Here is a 25,597-nt window from a genome sequence, read left to right as displayed (position 1 = left end):
TTTCCTCCTGCGCCTTATCCCTTGTGCTAGCAGAGACAACAGTTGAGAACATCACAAGCAACTCCCTGCTGAGGCAGAGGAACAGCCATTGGGAAGGGGTGTGGAAGGGGTGGAGGGCACCAGCATTTTCCATTTGGCAAATTCTTCTCATTTTAGCATCTTTAGTCACCTGTTGTCCTTTGAGCAGTGACTGAGTCCCAGACAAACCTGCTGGTGGGAGGAAAGCATGCCCAGGCACACATTAGCAACCTAACAACTAGCTTACATTTTTACCAGATCCTGTTAAAGCATGTCTTAATACACAGCCCACCACAAGTATTAAAATTCACATTCAAGTCTGTAATAAAGATTTTCCAGGCCTCCCGCATGACAATGGCCTTTAATTATTTAGTACCATTACAGTGTATTAACGCCTGCTCTTTAAACCTCCTCTGATGTCAGCTTACAGCGCCTGCAAAGTGAACTTTTGCCCAGCTGGAGGCATGGGAGGAGCACTCTCAGCACCACTTTTGCTTTCAGACAAATGTTTTAAGTGCTCATGTGAAGAACAACGTGAGTCACCAAGCTCAGGTCATCCAGAAGTTTATCAGCAGTCATTTGGAGGCAGCCATCTGTTCATTAACCTCTGCTCTTGAAGGAAGTGGGGAATATGCAAGGAGCTCTGCTGATTAGTTCAGGGGTGGAGGTGGCCATTTAGAACCTTCTTGTAAGATCTGGAGTCCCATTCCTGAGCTACCCTGTGGTGATGGAGCCTCTGAACCTGAAAATCAGTGCAACGGTGGCTAGGAATTTCATACTGTTTTAGCAGATCGAACAACTACAAATGCTTGTCTTTCTGTCTTTCTCACCTTAGTTGGAAGTCTGTTCTTTTTCTAAAATGAAGGCAGAAGTTTGTGCAGCCCTCTGAAGAAGACAACAAGTTCTCCAGCTCATCTTGAGCTCTAAGAGAAATCTTAGAGCTGTGACTTGCTGATCTTGAGGTGGCTACAGCAGTTCCCATCCCATCCTCTCCCCGTGGCCCTTGGGCTCTTAGTCTCTTACAAAAAAGCCAATCCACCACAACCTTACAACCTGACACAGAGTAATACAACCACCCTCTCTGCAAACAGCTGCATCATCTCCACAGCACAGACAGGCAGATACTTTAAGGGTAGGATGAGTACAGCCATTCCTAGATGCATTGTCTCACTAGGACACTGAATGGCAAAAGCCTTTATATGCAAGTCTAGAAAGCCAGGGTGTGCGTGTGTTATTATTTATTATGTTATCCAGAGTGCTGATATAGGCTATGCTATAACTGGCTTCCAGACAAGAACCTGAGCAGCTCCAAAGAGAGGGCTACAGCCAAGCTATGTCACTTGTAGCACTGCAGCCTGCACCTTGGTGTTGCAGTAACATGGCTCTCCTGCTTCCACATCCATGCTAGCTCATTCAGCGTTAGCAGGATAGCTCTACCCAGCAATGCCTCAGCCTGCAGTTTATCCCCACAGGATTAGTCTTTTTTTCCAGCTGGATACTTGATGCTGCCTGCAAACTACAGAGCATTTTCTATATGATGTTCAAAAGACAAGGGAAATAATCCCTTCAACCTAGCCATGAAGTACACAGCATGCTGGTGCAGCTCGGAATGACACACAAAGCCAAGACAGGGCTCACAGCAAAGGGAGCCATTTACCCCACAGAGACATATTCCAGCAACAAAGGATCTCATTACAAGAAACTGAAGCACTTACTTCAATGATGCTGAGCCTCTCCACACTGGAGCCAACGTGGTACTCTGCTGATGTCTCATGATACAAGTCACCTGGAAGCACAGAGGTTTAAAACATCAGCGCTGCAAGATGCTCTTTGGCAGACACTCTTCCATAAAGACACTGTTTGTGCCAGTGCCTCTCAGCCTCTTCTGCCTCACATCTCCTTAATGATTTCCCCAAATTGCCCTCCCCTCCCTCCTCCTTCCCCCCTAGGAAGCCTGAGCAATGATGGGTCACTTATTTTCCAGCAGTTTCTCATTCGCTCGGTAAGCACTGAGGACATTAGCTAGCATTTCTCTCATCACAGCAACCCAGTATCGCTGCTTTAATAAGGATGGCAACAATGGGAAATCCCTGCATACTTGTCAGAAGTGATTGGTTTGTGGGAAAATAAAAGGAATTGCTTGAACTGTGCTGGGGGAGCAGAGATCTGATGCGCTCACACGTCTGTGCCTACACAGAAAGACTTTGTACCAGAAAGTGTCATCTTCCACCGCGTTGCTACACGCCTGAGGAGCTACCTTCCTTTCCAAATGTAGTAACAATGAGCAGAAAATAAACCCAAGGCAGATACAGACAAGAACAAAGGATGGAGCAAGAGGAAAGAAAAGCGAGGGGAAATTCAAGACAGAATATTTCATCATTATACAAGCGAACCCTGGCTGTCGCACAAAGGAGCCTAACCAACACGGACAATAAAAGAGAATCAAGAGCTCTCCATCCCAATTCCAACTGGGCAATTCTTTTTCAGCAGCACTGGGCAGGCATTTTTATGCTCTGTCTCAGCTTCTTCTTTTGTGAGATGAGGATAACAAGTTTTACCTTTGTCAGAATGTGGCTGTAACAATTGCTTGGAAACACTGTAAAACAGCACATGCAGTTTTGATTTAAAAGAAAGTTACCTTGGACATCATCGCATTCGGGGGTTTCAATTTTATCCATCAGATCATTGGAACTCCACTTGGTTATTTCTTTCGGGAACATTTCCTCATTGTCAGACAAGTCCTCTTTAAAACAGAACAGATTTTTTTGGAGTCACACACACAAATATACAGACAAGAGCACAGAAGAGGATTTTAAATAAAAGTAAGGCCCCGTAACCCTATGTGGTCTTAAGAACATTTGGATGGCTCATGTCATAATAAAACAGGTATTTTACCAGCTTTTGTGATATAGAAACCAAAGCACCTTTTGCAGAGCACACAAAATGTTTTAGTTGTATGTTTTTAACAAAGAAAACTCCCAAAGCAGATTAAAAATAACATGGATTCTAATGCTACCATCTCAGGTACCAAGTTTGATGTTTTCCTTGCCAGATTTCCTGATGATGCTAACGCAGCCAGAATGCTCCTGGACAGGAGAAGACAAAGCACCATTTGCTGCTGGGATCCTCCCAGTTCCATTTGAAAGCTGTACTATGTCTTTGGGGGAGGTAGCGACAAGAATCACTGTTGTTAATAGAATGGAATACCTAAAAAGGCATGAGTAATAAAGGAAATGTGAACTCCCCAGGCTATCTTTAGCCTGATTTCCTTAGGAGATGAGACTTGTTTGATCACACTGAGTGCACGTGGCTGCCCTTTCCCTCCTACCTCAGGATCTTCTGAATCCCCTGGCTCCGTTCAACCACAGCTGATAAAGAATAAGGGTCCCAAAAATATTACATTCCTAGAAGTGTAATTAAAGAGACGTATAAAGGAGAGACCCTATAAAACACCCTACGGTAGTATCCAAACATAAGCATGATTAATAGCCTTGCTCTACAGCAGACATCAGAGGATTTGTGACAGGTTTGTTTATTGTTCTGTGCTTAGTATTTCTCTCCTGAAAATTCTGGGCTTGCAGATTTAATAAAGAGCTATAAGCATAATAATAACAGCAGTAATTGCAGATGTCTTGAAGATCTAAAAGCTACGATCTTCAGAGTCCCAGACTAGGATTCCCCCTTTCTTGTTGCTGTACAGTGGCTAAGAAAAGAATTGGTTGGAAGAATCCTAGGATGGGGAACAAAAAGATTATGAAATGTATTCATCTTTTCAGCAGATACGAGCAACAGCTTTAAATATATATATATAAAAGGGACTAACTTTACATCAATCAGCATGCCATTTCCTTTTTCAGCTACAGCAAAAACTGAGTCGATCCCCATTTCCCTGCACAAAGGAGTGTGGAGCTACCTGTTCGGAGCAAGTGGAAAGCACAGGCATGCAACACACATGCTGGCAGAGAATTAAGAGGAAGATTGCACTCAAAGCTCCTCCAGCAACTTAATCTAAATATTAAACTTATTTCCTTGAGAGGTTTAATTACAGCCCTTATTGCTGCTCAAGGGATCACTGAACGGGATATTACTCCCGTTATTAGCATTTATTACAGGATAGATATTAGATATTACTGTATTTGTCACTCTCTTTACCAGAGTATGCCAGTGAATGAGGATGAGTGGGAAGCCAGTGACAAGACATGTTCTCGGGCTCAGGTTACTCCCACTGCTCTGGGAGGAAATGTGTGTGTGTATGGGAAGCACTTCTGAGGAACTCTGCTTGGTGTTGACTCACATCCTGATCCGTGCCAGTTCCCATGGTACCGACCCCAGAAGCCTCTCTGGCAGGATGAGCAGCAAGCCGTGGCTTCATCGCTGCTCACAGACCTGGAGCTGGGACGTTTCATCTGCAGGCCAAGGGGCAACAAGAGGTCCCTCCCAAAGGAAGGGCTCTGTTGAACAGCACACACATCAAGGATTCGACTCGGAAGCCAAAATCCCATCAGGAGTGGCAGATTTTCAAACCCAACTGTGTGGATTGCAGAGGACAAGCTGTATGTAAATGGCTGGAGATGCTGAGTGCCACCAGAAGAGGAGCTGCTTGTTCTGTTAGCAAGCTCCTAGAAGTATTGCAACAGAGATGCTGATACCAACTGTGGCACAAGGCTCGTTTTTGTTAATCCTCCTTCCTAGGCCTGTTAAGAGCATGTCAGGGTCTCCCTGGATCCCAGGCAGAGCTGTCTCTTTCTCAGTTTTATCACTAATTAAAAAGGCAAAAAAGCAGGTGGATAGAAATGATGCTGTTTTGATGACTCACTCCTCTTTTCTTGCATATATATTGCAGCAATAAATCCCTTACACGGGTTTTGTAGGTGCAATGTAAGTCAATAAATAAGAGACACATAAACTAAGTTGGCCCTTCTCCCTTGCAGGCAAGAGACACATTCATCCCCTGACTTGCACTCATCCCAGCCCTTTAAGCTGTCGTTGTACAAGTCACTACTCCACAACAGCATGCTGCTTGCTGCCCCGCAATGCATACCTAAATACTGGATGTGGGAACTCTTGTGGAACACGATACTGTATGTTTTCTGAGAGTGAACTTTAGCTGAATGTCAGTGAAATTCTGCCTGGCAAAACTGGGGTGTCATCTTCTAATAACTGCATTTCACAGAAAGGTCACCAACTTCATCAGCACACGTTGCCATCTAACTTAGATTAGCATTACAAGCCCGGAGAAGAGTCCATCTGTTGTCAGTAGAGACAGAGCCCTTCAGGCTTAAGTATGCATTAAGTACAAGATATAAAACGAGTGCAGTGGAACACAGCTTCTTCTCACATACATGCACAGAGAAAGAAAGAAAAACCAGAGCTTTCTCCTAGCACAGGTATTCAACATTGCTTTGAGAATTCTGGAGTCAACACTGGCTAATTCTGGTACCTTGTTACATTCACTATTGTATTGCTTGGACAGGGAGAATAAGGAGTTAAGAAAGGCAAACTTGGGTCTCTTCAGGCCCAGACAGGACAATCAATCACACGCCCTACTGATTAAGAAATAAATTAGAAAATTAACCAGTCAGAAGGAATCCGACTCGCAAGACACACCCACAGCACAATCAGTACTGCTGGATTTTGCCCACATTCATGTGCACCAAATAGAACCCAGCTCCAAAGGTTAAGACTGTTCAAGATCCCTTCAAATAGATCACACCGAATCCGAAATGTCGCTGTGTTACATGTAAGGATCTGCTGGGTGATGCTGAGGATGCCTGAAGAAGCTGCACTGATGCTGCACGTATCTTGGTGAGAAAGGAAAAGACTTCAAGCAAAGCAAAAAGGTCTCGCTTCCTTCCCCTCTCACCCCCCACCCTCATGCCTTCCGTTCTCTTACCCCACCGTGTCAGGAAACAAACGCTGGTTTAGGGTTCACATACCATGTGCATCAAAGAATTCATCATCGGAGCTGTCATCTGAATCTCTGGCAATGCTCTGCATCCTCCACTCCGAGATACTATGGCGTGAGGGACTCGCTGCAAAACACAAACCAGCCTTATGCGATACGCGTCGCCGACAAGACAGAGAGTTCCCAACATGATCTTTGCTGGAGGAAGTCCTGTGCTCTCTATGAAAACTGGCTGCTGTGATGTTAAAAACACAAAACCCCGATGATGCTGGTGTGATGTCAGTGTACTGCTTTACAGCTCCTGTTTGTTTACTGTTGGGAGAACCTGACAGCGAGATGCTACATTAAAGCAAGCTGTCTGTACCACTCTTGTGCTATTCTGAATGGCAGTTATTTATAATTGTTAGGAGGACGTGCAAAAATCAGCTGGGTTTTAAAGTTTGGCATTAGGAAGGATGCAGGCTGGCTGGAAGCTCTGAGCAGCACACAAACCATGCCCCTGCTTCGCTAACTTTCGGGTGGGGAGCTCAGCAGAGCAGCCTGGCTAGAAATAATCTGTTTTCTGGAAGGAAATTGCTTCCACACAAATTGGATTAGAGATCTATTTAAACTTTAAACTTGAATGATTTAAACAACATGCTATCCAGCTCCTTCATAGGCAGCTGTCAGAGCGGCTGTCCTGATGGAGACAGGAGAAAACCCAACGGTCCTTTCGATTCGTGTTCGCCCTCCTGCTCTCACACCTACTTGCTCCCTCTCATTTTCCCCTCAAGAGTGCCCTGCACTAAATATAAGCCTATTATGGCCTTTTGCTTTTTCTCTTTGATTTCAGCTACTTTAGGAATGAGCCTGAACACTTCTTGGCTGAACTTGGTACAGAACAGCCGAAGGGAGCAGTGCCCGGAGCACAAGGAGAGTGACAGTTTCTCCCCTCGATCACACAGCACACACAAAGCACTTGCAGCAGGCACCAAAACCTAAACACAGCAAAGCCCCGAGGAGGCTGACAAATTCTCCTTTAGCATACACAAAGATGCTGGAAGGCTCTTGGTTGCTGTGACAGCTGCATGAGCCATTTCATGCTATTGTTGCAACGGCATCGAGTATGTTAAGTGAAATCCTGATTTTGCCACCCGCTTGTCACGTGGAAAGAGGCTGGAGCCCCTTGTGCAGAGCCATCTACACGCAGCTCAGCAGCCCCCAACCACCCCAGCAGCCACCTCTGAGGCAGCAGCAAGCAAGGAGGTTGGCAGCGCAGAGCTCACTCACGCTGGAGTGACGTCAAGGCACTCGTATAATAGCTGCTAAAAATAGAGCACGTAATAACATATGGGATGGCGACAAGGGTCGTGCTGTCACCACAGGTCTCATGTGGGATGGAAAGAACCAAGATCTTGGGGGCTGCTGTTGTCAGCTGGAGGTAGCGGTGAGCCGAGGCAGCCCTCCTTGCTTCCATGTGTTAAGATGCTGCCAGCATGAAGGAGGATTAAAATATCTGCGTGACGTACTTCCCAGCACATCACAATTAATTTCTTTCATTATTTCTTCTTGTAAAAACCGAGGCATTTGAAAGAAAATTCGTGCTTTGCTGCCAGTGAAAGCCTTCGGGCAAAATCCTAAGAGGTCTGAAAACTGCAGCTTCCAATGAACACATCAGCACTGGAAGAAGGGGCTCGTAACAAAAAAAGCATAATAAGAGATGGGCACATCAATATAAAATCCTGATGCAAGGAAAGGAGCCGGCATTTGTATCTTTATACACTGATTTATGAAGCATCTGGTAGGTTCTTCCCTGGGGCTCACTCCAGTGAGTCATTGCAAGGTAAAACTACTGCTCATCTCTCATTCACCCCGCCATGGAATCAGTAATGGAGTGGTAAATAAAAATGGAGACTCAGCTCTCAGGATTTAATGCATATGAGAGATGGAGAAGCTTCAATCACCCAAGTGTCCCCCTCCACCAGCACTGCAGGAGATGCTGCCCCTTGGGGCTTTCAGAAAAGTCAAGATGTTTTTGCCCTCTTACTGTGAGAGCTGTTACCCTGCTGTAAGAGAAGGGGGAACTGCTGAGATTCAAGCCTTCTGTCTGTACCTCCCTGGGGATTCACCCCTTTGTACAGAATGGTCTGAGGAAGGGAGAGTTTATTCCAGCAAAAAAGGTAACTGACAGGGAGAGGTGAATGACAACATCCAGGAGTCAAAGCCAAGTCCTTACAGGGCATCCACAGAGGCAGCTTTAACAGCAAAATCCCAAAAGCTTCCTCAATGGTGTTCAAAAGGAAATATAAACCTGACCCATGGTCCCACCTAATCCCAGGCTGTGAGGTCTGGTTTCTGAACAGCTCAGCACATCATCACCAGTGGACAGCAGGTACCCTCAACCACCTTTTTTGGGGGTACCTGCCTGAATCTCCCTAGTAGCTAATGGGGGGACTTTGCTGTGTGAGCTACACCACAGCACCGCTGGAGCCAAGCACTTGCATTTGAAATGAACAGCATGTAGTAATGCATAAGTCTGGCCAAGGAGCATGGAATTCCTGTTGTAGCTGCCTCCTGGAAAACCAGAGGCAGTTAACAGGGACCCACAGCCTGGCCAGTTCTGACACAGCAGACATCCAGAAAGGGAGCACCACTGAAGCACCAAGCCTTATAAAAGCCACCAGTGGCTCCTGGGTAACAAGGACGAGCTCTCTTTGTGCCACTGTTTGTCTTGTGAGACCCAATGCTGCTAGCAAGCTGCTGCTTGCTCTTCTACTGCTTTTTTATATAATTTCTCTGCTTTTGAGATTAGCAAGAACGGGATGCCCAGAAACACTGCCAAACCTGTAATGGGGTCACCTGAGAAGACTGAGCTTGCAACACCAGCAGAGGAAGCCTCTGAGTTACAAGGACTCACAAGAGAAATATGCCTTGTCCCAAAGAAGCCAGCCACAAGGAGCCATACTCCTGCCTCCCAAAGCCCAGTCTCTATGCAGTTAGAAAAGCAGGTCATCAGCAGCATCTTACCTCCTCTCTTTGAAGATCGTGAGGACTTGGAAGAGGTTGACCACTGCTTGGTGAGTGATCTTCCAGAGGCTGTTTCACTGTTACCAGCAGCATCCTCTGTGTCAGCAGGTGAAACTGTGTTGGCTTCAGCATCCTTCTCACCAGAAGCTTCTTTGACACCGTGCTGCTCAGCATCATTTTCACTGCAGAACTGGGCCATCTTCTGAGCCAGCATCAACTGTGCCTCCTTCTCCAGCTGCCGGATATCCTCAATGGTGAGCCCATACCATTCATCCTGCCAGCACCATGCCTGCCGATGGGCACGGACCATGACCTTCCGCAAGCCTGCAAAGCCAAAATGCCTGTCACCAGTGCCTGTCACAGCAGGAACTGATTTGTCCCTTCCCAAAAGCTCAAGACATTGTGGCAGCAGCATCACAACCACAGTGCTATAAACTGCAGTACAGGACCTTCTTATACCAAGTGCCAGGATGGCAAATCAGTCACTTCATGTACTTTATCTTAATTCCTATTTTATTAATTCTTATCCTTAATTCTTATTATCCACAAGAGTTTCAAGTGTTCCTTGATGAACACTGCATAGGTCACTATAATTGTCACATGACGGAAGCACATCCCACATGAGCAGTGATAAGCCTAAAACTCCTTGGAAACCCGGTTTCTGCACCTGGTTTCTATATATCAGCAAAACAGCATCACAAATAAGAGCTTCTGAGATAATGGGATGGGAAGCAAAGTAAGGGAGGGAATAGAGACGCTTTATTTTGCAGATAGCATCTGTCTTCTGCTGCATGAGAAAAATGGAGCTGGCAAAGCCAATTTAAAAACCTTCAATGTATCACATCTCTGAAAGGAAGAACTGTCTCAATATCAACATCCAATGCTCCTGACTGGGCACAGAAACTTTCCACCAAGACTTAAACTTACTGACTAACATCATTGTATGACCAAGGCTTTTCAGAGTAGTCAACCTGGGATTTTCAGCCAATATTATTGCTGAAAAGCGCATGATAGGTCAAAGCTCCAAACTGGTATTTATTACTGATGGGAGCACACAGCAGCAATGGTGCTTTTAAAAGCTTCTATAAACCCTGACAAACTAATCCTCAGGAGCCCTTCTGGAAACAACAACAACAAAAATCACTATTGTCCCATCTTTAATGACTGGAAAACTGAGGCAGAGATGGGTTGAAGAACTGGCAGGCAGGGTACCCATCCTCTCACTCTAATGAAGAGCACAGCCAAAGACCACAGGTCACAGCACCACCACTGCTATTGCAAGACAGAGCAATCAACAGCCTACATTAAAACCATCTAGGTGTTGGGAGCTGTAGATCAAGCTCTCTAGCATGGCCAAAGCTGGATGGTCCCACTGCAGGCAGGGTTTCTAAGGTATTTCCAGCAGCATGTGCTTCCCTGTTGTAGAGAAACATTAGATCTCACCACTGTCATGGTTTCTGTGACGTTCAGCCTAAATGCCTCATTTGTTTTTAGGATTCACCCTTATTTTAAAACATACAAAAGCTTATTTTTATGCGTTTATTTCCTGCCAGGTCTGAGCACTTTACTGCCTGCTCTGCTCTTTGCTTTGTTCTTAATGCCACCAGCCATCACAAGTCAGGAGGATATAGCCATGGAGAGCAGCAGCTAATGCAATGGACCAGCTGAACCTGAACTTCATTTGCACAGTGAAATTAAATCTATCAATATTTTATGCACTTCTCTGCCTGGTTCTCAGAAGGGAGCTCCATGTAGGAGAGGCAAGTTTGAGCCAGCAGACTGTGACCTTCTGGGGGCAGAAGAAGGTGTCTCGTCAACTTAATTCTGCTCAAACTTAGTTGAGATTCAGAGTTATTTCCTCCACCAGATTACTTTTTGCAGAACTACAGAAGAATGTTTTAGCCTCTTCACCTCCTGTTATGACAGACAATCAGCAGAGCTGAAAGGCAAAGATTAAACCTCCCATCACATCCGAACTGAAAGCCAAGAAAACATTCCCCTTGCTGTAATTCAGCGCCCAACACTGCAACTGTCCTTTGGGCTTCCACATAACCAATGCCCACTTCTACATGGCTTGAAACAGCTCGGAAACAGTCTGTGTGGTCAGACACAGGAGGAAATGCTCCCCTCGCTCTCATCTCAAGGCTTTTTCCATTCCAGGGTTCAGCAGCCTCTGCTTGTGCTCCTGGATCCAGCCTTGATGTATGCACCAGCTACTCCAAAATTCTCTGTGTAAAGGCACAGATGTCACTGGCTGCACATCTTTGCTTTAATGGACTAAATCCCAGGGAACATGAAAACCAATTGAGGGTAAAACTATCCTGAAGTTCCCCTCTGCCTTCTTCCACTTAATCCAAAAAATCACCTGCACTACTTCATCCCTAACCCTCAGACCTCCCCATCTGCACTGCTCACATCACTGGGATTACACATGCCAAATCACCCTTCCTTAAAGCCCTGTTTGCCTGAAAACAGGATGGCATTACAGGGCTTCATGGCTGTTGTGCCTCCAGACTAGGTATGGAGTCAAAAAGACTGAGACTGTTTTCCTAGCCTCTGGCCTCCACCTGGGATGTGTTAGAGATGCTGCATCTCTCTTTAACACGGGGAAAAAGCCTGGAAGAGAAAGAGGCTGTCCAGGTACAAAAGAAATTGAAAAATAAAAGTCATGGCTTGCAGAAAGAAATCCTTTACTGATAGGGATGGAAAACTTGAGCAGTCCCTCAGTGCACAGCAGTGAGTGCAGCACTGAATTAATAACCTTCAGCCTGCAGTGCTGAAGCCTGCTACTAGGCAGCAGGGACCCAAGAGGACACACTGAGTGCCCCCACGCAGCTATATGGATTCAAGACCCTGCTACAAATGACTGACCTCACCTGTCCAGACACTGCTTCCCCCTCGTGCAATGGAAAAAAAAATCAAGTTTTACAGCATTGTTAAATCAAAATGTCAGAGAAAACCAAGCTTTTTATTTGAAAAGTGAAAAGGAGAAGGTGGATCAGACCCAGGAAACAGAGTAATTGGGGAAAAAAACAATCTCTTTTTAACAGATTAGAGATGCCCACTGGGACAGTGCTGAAGGTATCTGTGGTCCAGTTCGCTTCCAATATTCTCTCTGGAGTAAGGGGAGATGCAAATGTCTCCTGCTCAGCCCAAGAAGTCCGTATCCCACACACTGTGCTTCTGAGCCATGCCTCATGGCTGACTGCAGCCCTTTCAGCTGTGGGAGCTGGCTGGGAAGGACAGGGTGGGTACAGCATCCCACACTGGTCACCTTATCCCAGGTTAGATAGCCCAGTGAAGGTGAGGCTTGGGGCTCCATACCCCCCTCTGCCACCTCCTGCAGTGGGATGGGTGCTCCCTTCTCACCCATGGAGCAAAATAAGCCCAGCAGTTTGGTCTTATAAAGAGGTATCTCTGGTGTGAAGGAGGAGACATCAGAGAGGATTTTAGAGTAGGTTTTGTTCCCCCTCCACACAGCCTGCACCACGCTCATCTGAGCCTTCTTTCCCAGAACTGGAGGATAACCACACAGTCTCAGCAGGCAAGTCACACACTGAGGTCAATCAGAAATAATGAGCAGAGGGTTTTTATCAGGATGCAGGTACCAGCTCATTTCAGCAACATCAGTAGTTAACAAGACTATTATTTCTCTGGAGTGCACAACGCTTCGGCTTAAAAGAAGAAAGCCAAGGAAACCACACATGCACAAATGTGCATGTGCAGATTTGAGTTCAGAAGTACCCTTGATTGTGGCATTGATTTAATTATACCATTCCCACTGCGTCGTGCAGAAGGATCACCCCCGAGGAGTCTAGCAGGGTGCAAACATTTAAATCACTTGCCTTCCAACTCAGCACCTCAACAACTTGGAGTGCTTGAATCCGTGAGCTGATGACTCTTGTAAATGATTTGCTGCAGGCTGGGGTGTTGAACGTAATCTTACAGAAGGAAGCGCAAATGACCATGAGACAAACCAGGACAGAGAGGGCTCTTTAGCTGAATTTAAACAGCTTTTGTCTATAGCTTGGGTTTGCGTTTTCAACATGAAGTAAAACCAGTAAGTGTAACAAAAACTTGATGCAAAAAAAGCCAAAACAAATTGAAAACCCCACCACCAAATCCTTTCCAAACCCCCTCAACTATCCACATAAAGCAACTGTTATGATACCCATCAACTGTGTACCCAGTAGTAACATCCCAAAGCATTTTTTAACACACTCTTACTATTTCCTGGCAGATAAAGGATGCCTGATTTTCCCTGTGCAACACTATTTCACTGATAGCTACTACAGACCCTATCAGTCACCTTGTCAGTACAATTCTGGTTATCTGAGTATATCTGATCAAAGACAACCTGCAGTTATAGCTGCTTGCTTCCCTACCCTCCCTTGCTCAGACCACTCACAAAGAAAAGCCTGTGGTCACATCCGCATCATGCTAATTGCAACCTGCCTACCCTTGAACAGACAAAACTCTACCTGCAGGCCCCAATGGGCAGTGCCCTTCTTGATGAACTTCCTCATTAGAGCTTTAGTGAAGCAAAAGTTCTGCAATAAAGCTTTCTGAATCCACTTCCACTTCATCACTGTGCAACAGTTTGGACATATTTAGCTTAAGACACAGTGGCTTAGACAAAGCTCTGGCTATTGGGATGGGAACACACTTTGCCATAGTGTATAATCAATAATCCATACATAGTCAACACACTTGTGTAACAACAAAAGAACCATAGCCCACGTGCACCATTAGGAAGCAAGTGGGAGCAGCACATTATGCAGTGCCAGTCCAATTAAACTTAAACTCTATGGGAAAGGAGTAAGAAAGCATACAAATATTACAGCCAAGCAGACTAATAGCCCACAATTTCAGTCTGTGTCTCAGGCTGTCACAGCACTGAGTAACTGCCCAATTAGTCATCAGAAAAAATGGCTCTTGCATTCAGTGAGACTCAGAATGTTTCAACACCATCCCCCAGAGTTACTCCCTATGTGCTCAGTAGCCTCTCTCCATACCACCATCCATCCATCACTTAACTCAGACGTGTTCTTCGTTCTACCCATTCGCTAATTTTAGTGTGCGCTATAAGTACTGCTTCCCCGCCTTGGGCACAGTCTGGATCCTGCTCTTGGTTTCTGCCTTTGTTTTCTTGCTGGCTTAGTGACCCTGCACAGACTGTGCTAATGCACCAGGAAACAATTTGCAGGAGCTGGGAGCAGAGGAACCAGGAGGAAAATGCCAAGGAGAGTCTGGGAACGCCAAGAACATCTCTGGCACCTGAGAGCCACTGGTGGCACAACGCACGAAGTTCTCCATCTGCTTTCAGCCGTGAGCTGAGATCCCCAGACTTGGATCAGCATGTAAGCCTGGGCAGTCATGTTGCAGCCCACATCTTTTAACTTCCACATCCTCACACCTCGCTGTCTTTGGTACACGTGCTATGGCACTTCTCCAACTCACTAATGGCTTTCCCATGGCTATTCCATTGCCCGGGGAAGCTACACATCTTCTGTAGATATCCAAAGCTTTTGCTTTCATTTTTCACTCACTCAACTTTGTCTTGCCTTAAAGACTTTTCTGGTTTTATGCATCTTAACCACTTTGAAAAACAGTATTTGCCATCATTATAACAGAGTGGAAAGGCTTTTGAAAGGCAGACAATGAGCTGGCTCGAATCTCCGCACAGCCTCACTCAAGAGGAAAATGGCAGGCAATCTTTCATGAAATACAAAAGAAACATTTCTAAGGGACCACAGTTTAATCTATGCCAAACACCTCTGAACAACTGAAGAGTCACATGCTTCTTTTTAATTTAACAGATACAATGGAGTTGTTATTCTGGCCCCATGTTTTGTGGTATACACTAAATTAACCCACGGCACCGAAGCACCAAGGGAGCTCATGGCAGAGAGCTAATTGTAACACAGTCTGTAAGAGGTAAAAACTTCCATCTCTGGGTAAAGTAAAACCAAGGGAGCTTTAAGAAAGCAGCCTGTGATTATTCAGTGCTGAACACACTATTCTTTCTTCCCTGCTCTATCACTTTTCCACATTAGCTCTCAGGAGCATGGTATGACTGAAAGGAGCTATAACGTTAGGTACGGCAGCATCAGGCACCTCAAAGAAGATTTGTGCATAGAAAGAACAGCTGTAGAGGTCATGCAGGAGGATTTACTGTGTTCAGAAAGCAGGTAGCATCCTTTACACAACCTTTCTTTGGCCTGGTCTTTGTCAAAGGACAGCCAAAGCTCTGCGCTTTTCCAGAGATGGGAATGACTTTTTAACTCATTCTTTAGGTTTTCCACCGGCCACAGATCCTGTCTCTTGTGGCAAGGCTCAGAAACTACATCAGTTGTGTTACAGATTTTTCTGCAAGGAACAAATTGCTGTCAGCACTGCCACACCTGCACCATCTCCACTGAGTTACTTCTGGGACACAAACAATACCTCCTTAAAAGCACTGACCCAAGAATGATGTCTCACAGCAGCACATTTACTCACAACTGAGAGCTGTCAGTAACCCATGGTGGGGTGGGGAGCCCTGAACACTGCAACGTGGGGGGACAGAGAGGCATGGCCACACCAGCCATGTCACAAGGCAGGTAGAAACTAGGGATGCTCCAGGGAATGGTTTCTGGAACCACTCAGGACTCAGAAGTGAAGGTTCTTTCTTCAAGCAGCCCTTCAGGATTTTGTTTAAAATAAGGAAAACTGTCAGATTTTGAGAGTGATCTGGCAAAATTTAACAGACAAATGCTTATCTAGAAAGGATTTAGATAATAGATTTAGAGAATGCAAGATGTTGCCTACACAGGACTTGAAACCCTTTCAGTGGCTACATGTGGTTTGGATTCATACATGCCACAAGTAGTAGAATAACATGAACTGACCCACAGCTCTGCAAAGGAGTTAAGAATCTCTTCACAGCCATCTCTTAGGGATATGAGACACTGCACAGACCTCACCTTTGTGTTTCAGGTCAGAAACAACATTAAGGAGTTGACAGTGAACAGTGCAAGACTATAAATGCTCACCAACATCATGGATAAACCGCTCGATTTTCGACTGCATCCCCCAGTATCTGAACTCGACTTTACACAGTTTATATGCACACATGATGGGGTATTTCCCAGGGTTGTTCTTGTACTCTTGAATCCAGTCTTCTGAGAGGGGGCCTCTTTTAGTCTTCACTGATTTATATAGCTTGGGATCCTCCTCGACTTTATATTCATGAGGAGGGATAGGATCTTTAACAATATCGATAGGGTCTATAGAAAGAGAAAAAACAGAGTTAGACATTTCTTTTTCCAGAACAAAATACCATTTTTAAGGAGTTCTTTCTGTTTCAGTAAGCACCAGAAGCATTGCAGCAGCTTCGTTTCATTTTAATTACACTTGGACATCTGATATTTAAATTGTTTATACATTGCTGCTGGGCAGTGATCAGCTCTAGCAGAGGAACTAGGATGCAGTTAGAGCAAACAGAGGCTTTGCTCCTATTAAATGTGCTTGCCCGCAGTCACAGCAGATCGCCAGCACCCTGGCAGATCAGCACACTCCATCTTTCCAGCTCCAAAAAGATCTTTTGCACATTCCATCTTTCAGCTTTTCTAATATCACTCACAGTGCTACAGCTCTGTCTCGGCTGAGCTGGTTAAATAAACCTGCCCTGTCTTAGGCCTGTTATGGAAAAGGCATTCCCCACTGCACATCTTATCTTTGGAGTCCATCAAGTGAGGTTACTGATAACTCCTCACACGCCACTGTTAGACCAGATGTACTATGGGAGGCAGAAAGTTTAACTTCAGTGCTAATTAACACTTCGATGATGGAGAAGTGGAAACTGCAACAGGAGCAGAGTGAATGAACATAGATTAAAGACCTGCAACCCGCACCCCAGACCTCACGAGAAGCATCTGAAGTTTGGATTGAAGGGCAGGATCACACTTTCCAAGAAACAACAGCTCTTCTGACACTTCTCAGTGAGGCAGCATGACTCAAACCTATTTGTTCAGTACTGAAAGCCCAATCAGATAGGCTGAGAAACACGGACAGTCAAACTGACATTCAAATCAAAGTTGAAATCACCTAACACTCAAGTAGGACTGCACGGGGTTACTGCCATGTCCCACACATCAACAGCGCTCGAGAAGCCAGAGCAGCCACTAGATGTCATTCCCCAGGGCTCAGGCACAGCGCAGGACTGCCAGAAGCCAGCCTGAGCTCAACACTTCTGCAGCCGCAGCAGCTTCAGAGCAAGGGATGTATCTGGTCCTGCGTGGCTTTCACTGCCGTGCAGCCAGGTCTCCAAGGACTGCCACAGGCATGGACCACGATGGAGCAAGAGAGAGGAAGAGCTGACTCTTGCCATTCTCTGCCTTTCTATGAGATGTTTCCTTTTGCCTTTTCTCATTAAATCCTTACATATATAAGGCTCATTAACTGAATCTTCTAAAGACAGCCGCGAAACTGAAGAGTTAACCTGCATGAGGGCAAGACTAAAAGGGGAGGATGCAAAAATGAAATACACCTTCATGTTTCAGAAGTGCAGATAGGACTGATTTTCATATAGGCAAAGGAGCTACACCATTATACAGCAATATTTTCCTCTTCTGAGGTTATTTCTACTTATTATCCCCAAGATCATTAGATGACTTACTTCCCTCAGGAACTGCACAAATAAGACAGGAAAGCATCAGCTTCAATTTACAGATGGGGATTCAAATTATTTCCATGTGATTTACATCAAGTCTAGAAGAGAACTCAGGTGTCCTCACTCCACTTGATGTAACCCTACCCCCCAGCCTGACACCAACAGTGGTGCAGATGTATGTTGAGGGGGAGGATGGATGGGATATACTAAGCGAAAAGAGCAGAATACAGGAAAGCATAAAAGAAAAAGTCTATTCACCTAGAATGGTTTGTCTCTTTTCTGCAGGAGAAAGGTTGAACACGTTGACATGGTCTCCTGGATCAGTTTTGTAGTAGGTCTCAATATCAATAGAGAATTTCTCCACAAAAGGACACGTATACCTGAAAGTGAGAACAATGCAGCTTTAGAGTAAATCCTGCTTGGCTTGCCAAGCAGAAAAAATGCTTTCCTAAGATGTACAAAATCAACCTCAAATCCAAGCCAGCCCTCACTCATGTTTTACTTCTGTTACGCTTAAAATACTGACGGTAGAGATTCAAGAGATTTTCTGTAATAACTTCTTTAAGACAGGAGCTCACCTCAGACACGTGGCTTCACTGGAATAACTCTGGCTTAGCATAACCCCAAGCCCACAGCAAAGGGGTGTGCTCCCCATGAGATGTTACATGGATTACAGGTGAGAAGATACCAATGCACCCCACACAGTTACTGCAGACTGGGCACCCTCGTTGACCAAGAAATAACTTCCCAGCTGGTAACAGGCAAGTAGAAAGCCCCAGGGGACCACCAAGTTGTGTCACTTTGCAGAGACACTCACAAACCCCTGCAATGTCTCCTCCAGGATACTGTACCAGGATAGATTGCTTTTAAAGGACCACTTTGCAGCAAGGAGATAACTTTTGGGTCTATTATTACTAACAAGTTATCTTATGACACAGCTACTAATACAAAGACACCCTGGAAATACACCTCTCTCCAGAGGAAAGCAGAGCTCTTGCTTGGAATCTGTGGCACTGTTGCAGCACCAGGTTTCCTGGCCAACTGATTGACTCATGGGCATTTCAAGAGAATAGATAGAAAGCAGACAGGAAGTGGACTTTAATCACTTGAAAGTCAGACAGCTCCATTATATTTAGTCACGAGCAACTGCCCATGTGCAGACGCTGTCTCCCCACCCTTCCCCAGATTAACGTTACTTGTGGACACCAGCTAAAACACAACTATGAAACCTGATAAAAACCAAAATATCCATGAAAGCCTTTTTATTATGCAAGTTGACAGCAATATGTGGCTTCTAAACCTAGAAAAGAGCAAATGCTCTAAACCACAGTAATTGGCATAAATGCTATTTATTCCATGGTATCTGAAGTCCTTCCAGGCAAAATCAGCTGAAATGAGCAGGTCCCAAGGGACTCTGCAGAGCCTCTGGCCCTCTTCCCTTCTCAGGGTGAAAACCATAAGATGCAGGTTTGTTATTTTCTAGCTAAATGACAGTAAAGACAGCTCCCAGAAAAGAAGCACCAAATGTATTTATTAAGCTTTCTCCTCTCACACTTCCCCCCCACCCTTGAGCAAAAGAATCCTGTCTTTCTTGACAGTGTTCAAGATGACAACTGTCCCATTACCGTGTATGTTTATAACTTCACTGAGCTAGCAGATATCTGCAGTGTTAAGGAGAACATGCAGTGCAGGATACAAGCCTAAATAAAAACCACTCAAGATTTCCCACGCTCTGATGGACAAAACAGCTCACATTTTAGAGCCACCAGCCACAAGAGCCTCAAGCACATACGCAGTCAGCCCAGGGAACACTCACACTCCTGACGTGAAGCACTGTGTAAGAATTTAGGACTCGAGCCCACTTTCTCCAAAGGACATTACTGCAGATGGAAGAGATGCCACTGCCGCACGCAGCCACATCAAATCTTCTCTCTAAAACAGGGCAACAGATCTGGACATTTTGCTGTGCTTACCTTGTCCTTGTATAAGGATAGGCGTTCCATGATTCCTCTTCGACTCGCAGAGCTGCCTTGGGCAATATTGACCGAAACCAGCTGGGTATGTGCATACCAATGTGGTACACTTTGTGAGTATACTGCCCATTGCCTCCGGGTCCATCCACGTATGGCCTGTTCTCCAGGATCTCCACTCCACTGCCTTCCCCACAGGTCTCCTCTCTGCTCTTTTTCTGAAAGGGAAAATATCTCAGGAACTTAATCCTTTCAGTGCATCTTAGGTACCAAGATTACAAAGCCCCTGAACACTGGGGATGGTTTCCAGGACTCCTTCTGAGCAGAGCTTCATAGAGACAGCATAATTGTAGCAGCACCCTGGCTGTAAGACTACCAAACCTAGAGACTGTAAAGGAAAAGGTTCAAAAGCTCCTCTGGCCAACACAAGAACAGAGATTTGATTTATTAAGGATCCTGTAAAGAAACTGGATCTGGACACAAAGAGACAGTTTGAATGGAGACCTAATGACACATCAGTTCCAGCTCCTGTAACAGGTTACACACCGCTCCTCCCCACAGAACACCAAACCTTGGCTCCAGCTGTGAACCACCCAACAGCACAAACACATTTGCATCAGCAGGTGACATGGCAAAGGGGAGTTTGTCCAACCTGGCACACTCTTGTGGTGTGGTATCAGCGTGAAGGATCACACACACACTTGGTGCAACATCACAGCACAGAAGACTACTTCACAACCTAAACCCCCAGGACCTGGGGGCTTGGTGCCTGTGGTCTGGCATGGCAGCAGCTCTCCAAGAACAGCTTGGATGCTAGGCTCTGTTAATTAAGATATTTAGGAGAAACAACCCAAGTTTGCCAGAATGCACACAGCACCCCCTGGCAGCCTCCAGATTTTGGCTTCTTTGTAGTATTGTCCCTCATTGAGAAAGCTGGCAAAAATTCCTTCAACAATAAATACTGATTTCAGTGCTTCTAAGAGGAGCTAAAGGCAAAGCAAACATTTATTCGTTTCTAACTCATCTCAGCAGATTGGATGCTGTGGAACCTCCTCCATTTCCAAACAACAGATTACCATTGTTAGTATTTTGGGTTTATTGTTTGTACTTGAGAGCACAGGACTTTCAAAATTCAGAACAAATCAAAGGGATTTGATGCAAGAAGCAACTGTGAAATAGAACACAAGAAGAGCTCCTCAGTTTTGGCATGCAAACAATACAAAGGATAACATGGTTTAGCAGAAAACGATTAATAAGATGCAAGAGATCAGCTTCTCATCTTTTGAGCACGGGCTGATAAACCAACACAGCTCTTTAGAAGTAAACAGCCCTCTTTTTAAAGAGCTTTCAAGCAATTTGAAGTTTAAACAGCCATAACCAACAAATCTCAGTAACTGACAACCTAAAGAGGCATTTTTCCCACCCCACAAACTGCAATAGCCCTGCGAAAGAAAAGCACTGTTTTTTACAGCTGATTTCTACCATTCAGCTGGCACTTCATTAAAACACACATCCTCTTAAAACAAATTACTGCCTTTCAGTTCTTATATAAGCACTGACCAAGTCCTGTGCAAATATTTATGATAATAACATTAAATAATCTTGATGACCCCAAAAACCGCTGGTTAATTCAAAGGTCTCGGCAAAGGCAGGAACCCAGCAGGCACAGTGAATGTGTCAGACAGAATAATAGCACAGCATCTGCTCCCAAGAGTTGATACAAATTATGGAGATCTAGAGTTTTATTATATGGCAGAAGCACGTGGAAATCATAACGAGGGGAAAGACGGCTCCTCTTCGTGCCAAGTTATCACATGGAGAGTTGTGCACCAGCTGGATGTAAAACTCCATTCTGGGTTGCACGGTTACCAGCAATTCCAGTCAAATCTGCAAGTCCTCATCTGGGACAAAAACCTATTGAGGAGGTTTTGCAACAGAAATCCACAGCACCGAGAGGACTCGGCACGTCCCAGGGCTGTGCCAAGCAGGAGCGACACAGAACTGGGTCCCCGGATTTAGAAACACTTGTACTGAATCAGAAAAGCAAAACACTGAAGATTTAATGGCCACAGTTGATATGAAAATAGATAAAAATACCCGCTAGGCTTTCTTTCTCAGAATGCAATTTCATACTTTTCCTGTCAGAGCTACATCTGAGATATGCCTTATGCCTTGCCTTCCTCTTATAGCTCTCCATCTCTGGAAGGTCTCCAGAGGGCCATGCAAGGGACCAGTGCTTCCATAACCATAAGTCTGAAGGTTCAAGATCCTTTGCTGCCAATTCTGACTTCAGCTCCCATCAAACAGATAAGCAGCAGCCAGGGAGCTCTTCTGCAGTATGTTCCCTTTTATTGAAGCCCACCCTGCAATGCCATGTCACCCTTGCTTAATACACTTCCCAAATCCCTGCTTTTCCTCTGTTACCTGATGGATTGAATGAAGATGGATCAAAGCAAGAGGTTTCTCCCCAACTTGATCCATTCGAGAACACTGAAGACAAGGATTCAAAGCAAAGCCAGGCTCCCTCATTTAGACAGCTTGGGCAAAAATCTCTCTGTATGAAAGTGGGCTCTCATCCTACAGCTAGAACCCTGCTGAACCCATAGGATCAGCCAATTTTCTCTTTACATGAATACTTCCACAAGCAGGTTTCTACATGACCTGGCAATGCTAACACTCAGCTTCTCAGAGCTGTCTGATCGTGGGAGATGTGATGGGTGGCACGGTGTTATGGGCCCAACACTTTGAAAGGGAAGGAAGGAGGGAAAAACCCAAATTAACTGAGACTCCCCGTGGAAGTCAGCTCGTGTCCCACTTCTCATTTCTGGTTATTTGATTCACTTCTATGCACCTGCAGGAGACCATGAACCCCATCCTGAGAGCAGGGCATGCTTCCTCCTTCAGCCTTTCCAGATGACCAGCTCCAGCCCTCAGTCTCTTTCACCCAGTTGAAAGCTTTAGGCAAATGATCTACATAAGATACGACAAGGAACAGCAAGAACATTTAACTGATGAATGTGAAATAAGAGCTGCACCTTTGCACGATAGAACCATTAGAGCCTCAAAGTTTATATCCCAACCTATCTTTCGAGCCAGGACTTGTGAGTCAGGCCAATTTATACTCAAAACACAATATAACTTCTTGTGGGAAGGAGCGTATGAGGAAAGACAAACTCCACACAATAAACCCACACAAAGCAGTTTCCCAGCCCTGCCTGCTCTCATACTTACCAGTTAGCTTGCTGAGAAGGCAACGAGCCACAGTGAGGTCAGGAAGGACCAGAAAGTCAAGTTAGATGGTAAACAGCACAATTACTAACCAGTCACAAAGACAATAAGAAGATGCATTTCTCAGACAACAGAAATCAAGACATCAACCGCACACACTTGAGAGACCAGGATGATGCTCTGTGTGTAAGTGGTACTGTGAAAGCACACCACTTATGGGAGCGAAGAGCAATTTGCTTTCCAGCTATATAGCCCCTTCATGTCTATTGTGACTCAGCTACAGCATGGAGAGAGCTTATTACAAGGAACTGGTCTGTAAGCAACAATTAAAAAGCAACCATCGATTAGGAAAGCATTTGGCTTGAGCAGTGTGTGCAAACCCTCTCCAAAGGGTATTTGTCTGCTGGAAGGGGCAATTGTGCAGGCATTTTAGGGTCAGTCTTGAATGTTTCTGCCTCATAGACCCATGCCCCTGTGAGAAACGCTTTATTTAGCAGATTACCCCTGTTGTTACTACTTGCTGTTAACTGACAACAGCATCTTCTCTCTCTCTAAATACCTGAGGAACGGTCCCCAGCAAAATCAAAGAGTAGCTAACAGCCTTTATATGCAAGTTATCTAATCTGTAATCACAGTAAACCATCTTATATTGTATTACAACAGGAAATCCAGCCATCCTTTAGAAGTCCCTCTCTTCTGCTGATGACACTCCATGTTCTGCACAGCCCCATCAATAGCTTTCCAGGACAGATGGTGACACAGATCCCTTCCAGCTAAAGTAATAGCATTAAATCACTCATAACAGGGAACCCAGAGAAGCAGATGCACCATGATTAGCAAGAATGCCAGTTACTTAAAGGCTCCTATTAAAATAAATCTCTTGGCACAGCAGCATAGCATGGGACACAGCACATGACCTCACCATAACAATCATAAGTGAATAATTCCTGTGAATGTCATGTAAACACTGGGCTAGCCTAACCCCATTTCTCATCTGCCCTTCACAACCGGAGACAAAAGGCTGTAAACAAAGCCTTCCACTGGCAAAGACAGGTTGAGCAGTTCTCAGGTTCCATCCCCTTTCCCAGTCACAAATGAGACTCGCTCTCGGTTAACAACAAGGAGCACATCTTGCAAAGCCTTAGTCCAGCAAACTTCATCTGGCTCAGATGAATGGGACCAAGTAACTAAATGCCACTTGTATGTGGGTACAGCTCAGTAAAGGAATGATGGCTGATGGCAACAGAAAGCTCAGTAAAGGAATGATGGCTGATGGCAATAGAAAGCCCCATAACTTGAGGAGTCTCCCTACAGCTGGAGGAACAGCATTCCCACAACAAGAATGCATAATGGTGGATAAAACAGCTAAAATGTGCTTTATTGTACTGGCTGGAGAAATACAGAAGTCAGGCTCTGGAAATTCAATTTGCCTTGTAGCATTTGGCAGCACTGCACATGACTCTGGGGTTTAGTTTCTCCTAAAGTTTGGGGTTTTTTTATTGTAACTTACTACTCTGAGCAGTGCAATGGTACTGCAGAGAGCAGTGAAGAGAGGGTAGGGTGCATGGTGGTCATAGGCAAGCCAGGCATTGTTCTAGCTTATCAAATAGATTATAGCTATAATCTTACCTTGTTTACCACTGATTATTGTTTACAGGACAACCCCTCAACCTAAGCAAGTTGAGAGAGTGATTACAAAAGGTTGACTTGCTTTAGCTTCATGATGAAGGTTACTGGTGCATGACAGCAATATATTTACACAGTACCAGTGGCCTACTTCGATGATCCATGTGAGTTTTGATTTGAGATTAGTCAAATTATGAAGACTGATAGCATTATGCTTGGTAGACCTATTGTCCATGGATAACAAAGACACAAATCACTGTCTGTAAACAACAACCAGAAGATATGAAGATAGATATTTTTTCCCTCCAGCTCCCATGTGGCAACAGGGTATTTTGATAGTCCAGACAAATTCTTCTGGGAAAAGCTATTAAAATAACACTGAAGTCTTGGGCTATTTTTTTATCCCATTTAGACACAGATATAGATACAAGAAGTTTACAACCGGTTGATGGTTTCAGTTAATGATGACAGCAAACAAAGGCATCTATGTAACCACCGAACAAGAACGTGACAGCAAATATCCCCAGAGGATCCTGCTAACATACTTGCTCATGCCGCTGTGGCAAGAAAGGCCAAGAAAACATTCTCTTTGGCCAATTACTACTTCTTTATTGGTTTGGATATTAAGGCTACCACAAATGCCAATTAAGTTCCCAGAAACAGACCTGTCCTTTGGGAACCAGAGAAAGCCTAAATTGCCTCACACGATCCACCAGACAACAAAAATGCCTGAAGCTGCTTAGGATAGATGACTTCTGCCATCGTTGGATAGGTTATTAAGACCTGGTTTCACTAATCAGACCCATTTTTAAACCTTCTTCTATTCAGTTTTAGAAAAGAAGTACAAAAGTAAAGGTTGAGTTACAAAGTTTAGGCTTGGGGAGGAATTAACTACTTGTTTTCAACCTCTTGCGTACATTAAGGGAAAAATACTCCCAGCTGTCTCCAGATGGACATTACTGACAGAGATTTCACTCTTTAATTCATTTTTCAAAGTGCTGCCTTCTTCCCATCACCAACTGCGTTCCTTGACGTGCTACAGGCAGCAGCCTGCCAGCCCTCATCATCTCCTACCTGCAGGCACTGTGCAAGAGCAGAAGCTGCATTACTAAGAAGGCACCAGCTAGATGATGACCTGAGCCTTCTACAGAAGTGCTGGGAGAGGTTATAAGCAAAGCAGCCTGTTAGTCT

The 25,597-nt window shown here is 44.9% G+C and overlaps 1 protein-coding gene across 11 annotated transcripts in view; it reads right to left on the bottom strand.

The window, feature by feature from the left end:
* Nucleotides 1-25,597, bottom strand: part of PITPNM2 (phosphatidylinositol transfer protein membrane associated 2) — a 131,892-nt gene that overhangs the window by 30,184 nt on the left and 76,111 nt on the right. For all 11 annotated transcript variants that reach the window (XM_057422620.1, XM_057422610.1, XM_057422614.1 and 8 more), the window contains exons 4-10: nucleotides 19,556-19,770; nucleotides 17,841-17,962; nucleotides 15,964-16,197; nucleotides 8,930-9,253; nucleotides 5,955-6,050; nucleotides 2,657-2,761; nucleotides 1,734-1,804 (exon numbers count right to left, since the gene is read on the bottom strand). In XM_057422620.1, coding sequence (XP_057278603.1) covers nucleotides 1,734-1,804; nucleotides 2,657-2,761; nucleotides 5,955-6,050; nucleotides 8,930-9,253; nucleotides 15,964-16,197; nucleotides 17,841-17,962; nucleotides 19,556-19,770 — 1,167 coding nt within the window. The remainder of the gene's footprint in view (nucleotides 1-1,733; nucleotides 1,805-2,656; nucleotides 2,762-5,954; nucleotides 6,051-8,929; nucleotides 9,254-15,963; nucleotides 16,198-17,840; nucleotides 17,963-19,555; nucleotides 19,771-25,597) is intronic.

Source organism: Pezoporus wallicus, unplaced genomic scaffold, assembly GCF_028554395.1.
Source record: "Pezoporus wallicus isolate ANWC-B61680 ecotype Strahan unplaced genomic scaffold, APGP_CSIRO_Pwel_v1 contig_9942, whole genome shotgun sequence".
In the NCBI taxonomy this organism is placed as follows: Eukaryota; Metazoa; Chordata; class Aves; order Psittaciformes; family Psittacidae; genus Pezoporus; species Pezoporus wallicus.
This window is presented reverse-complemented; position numbering and strand designations above follow the sequence as displayed.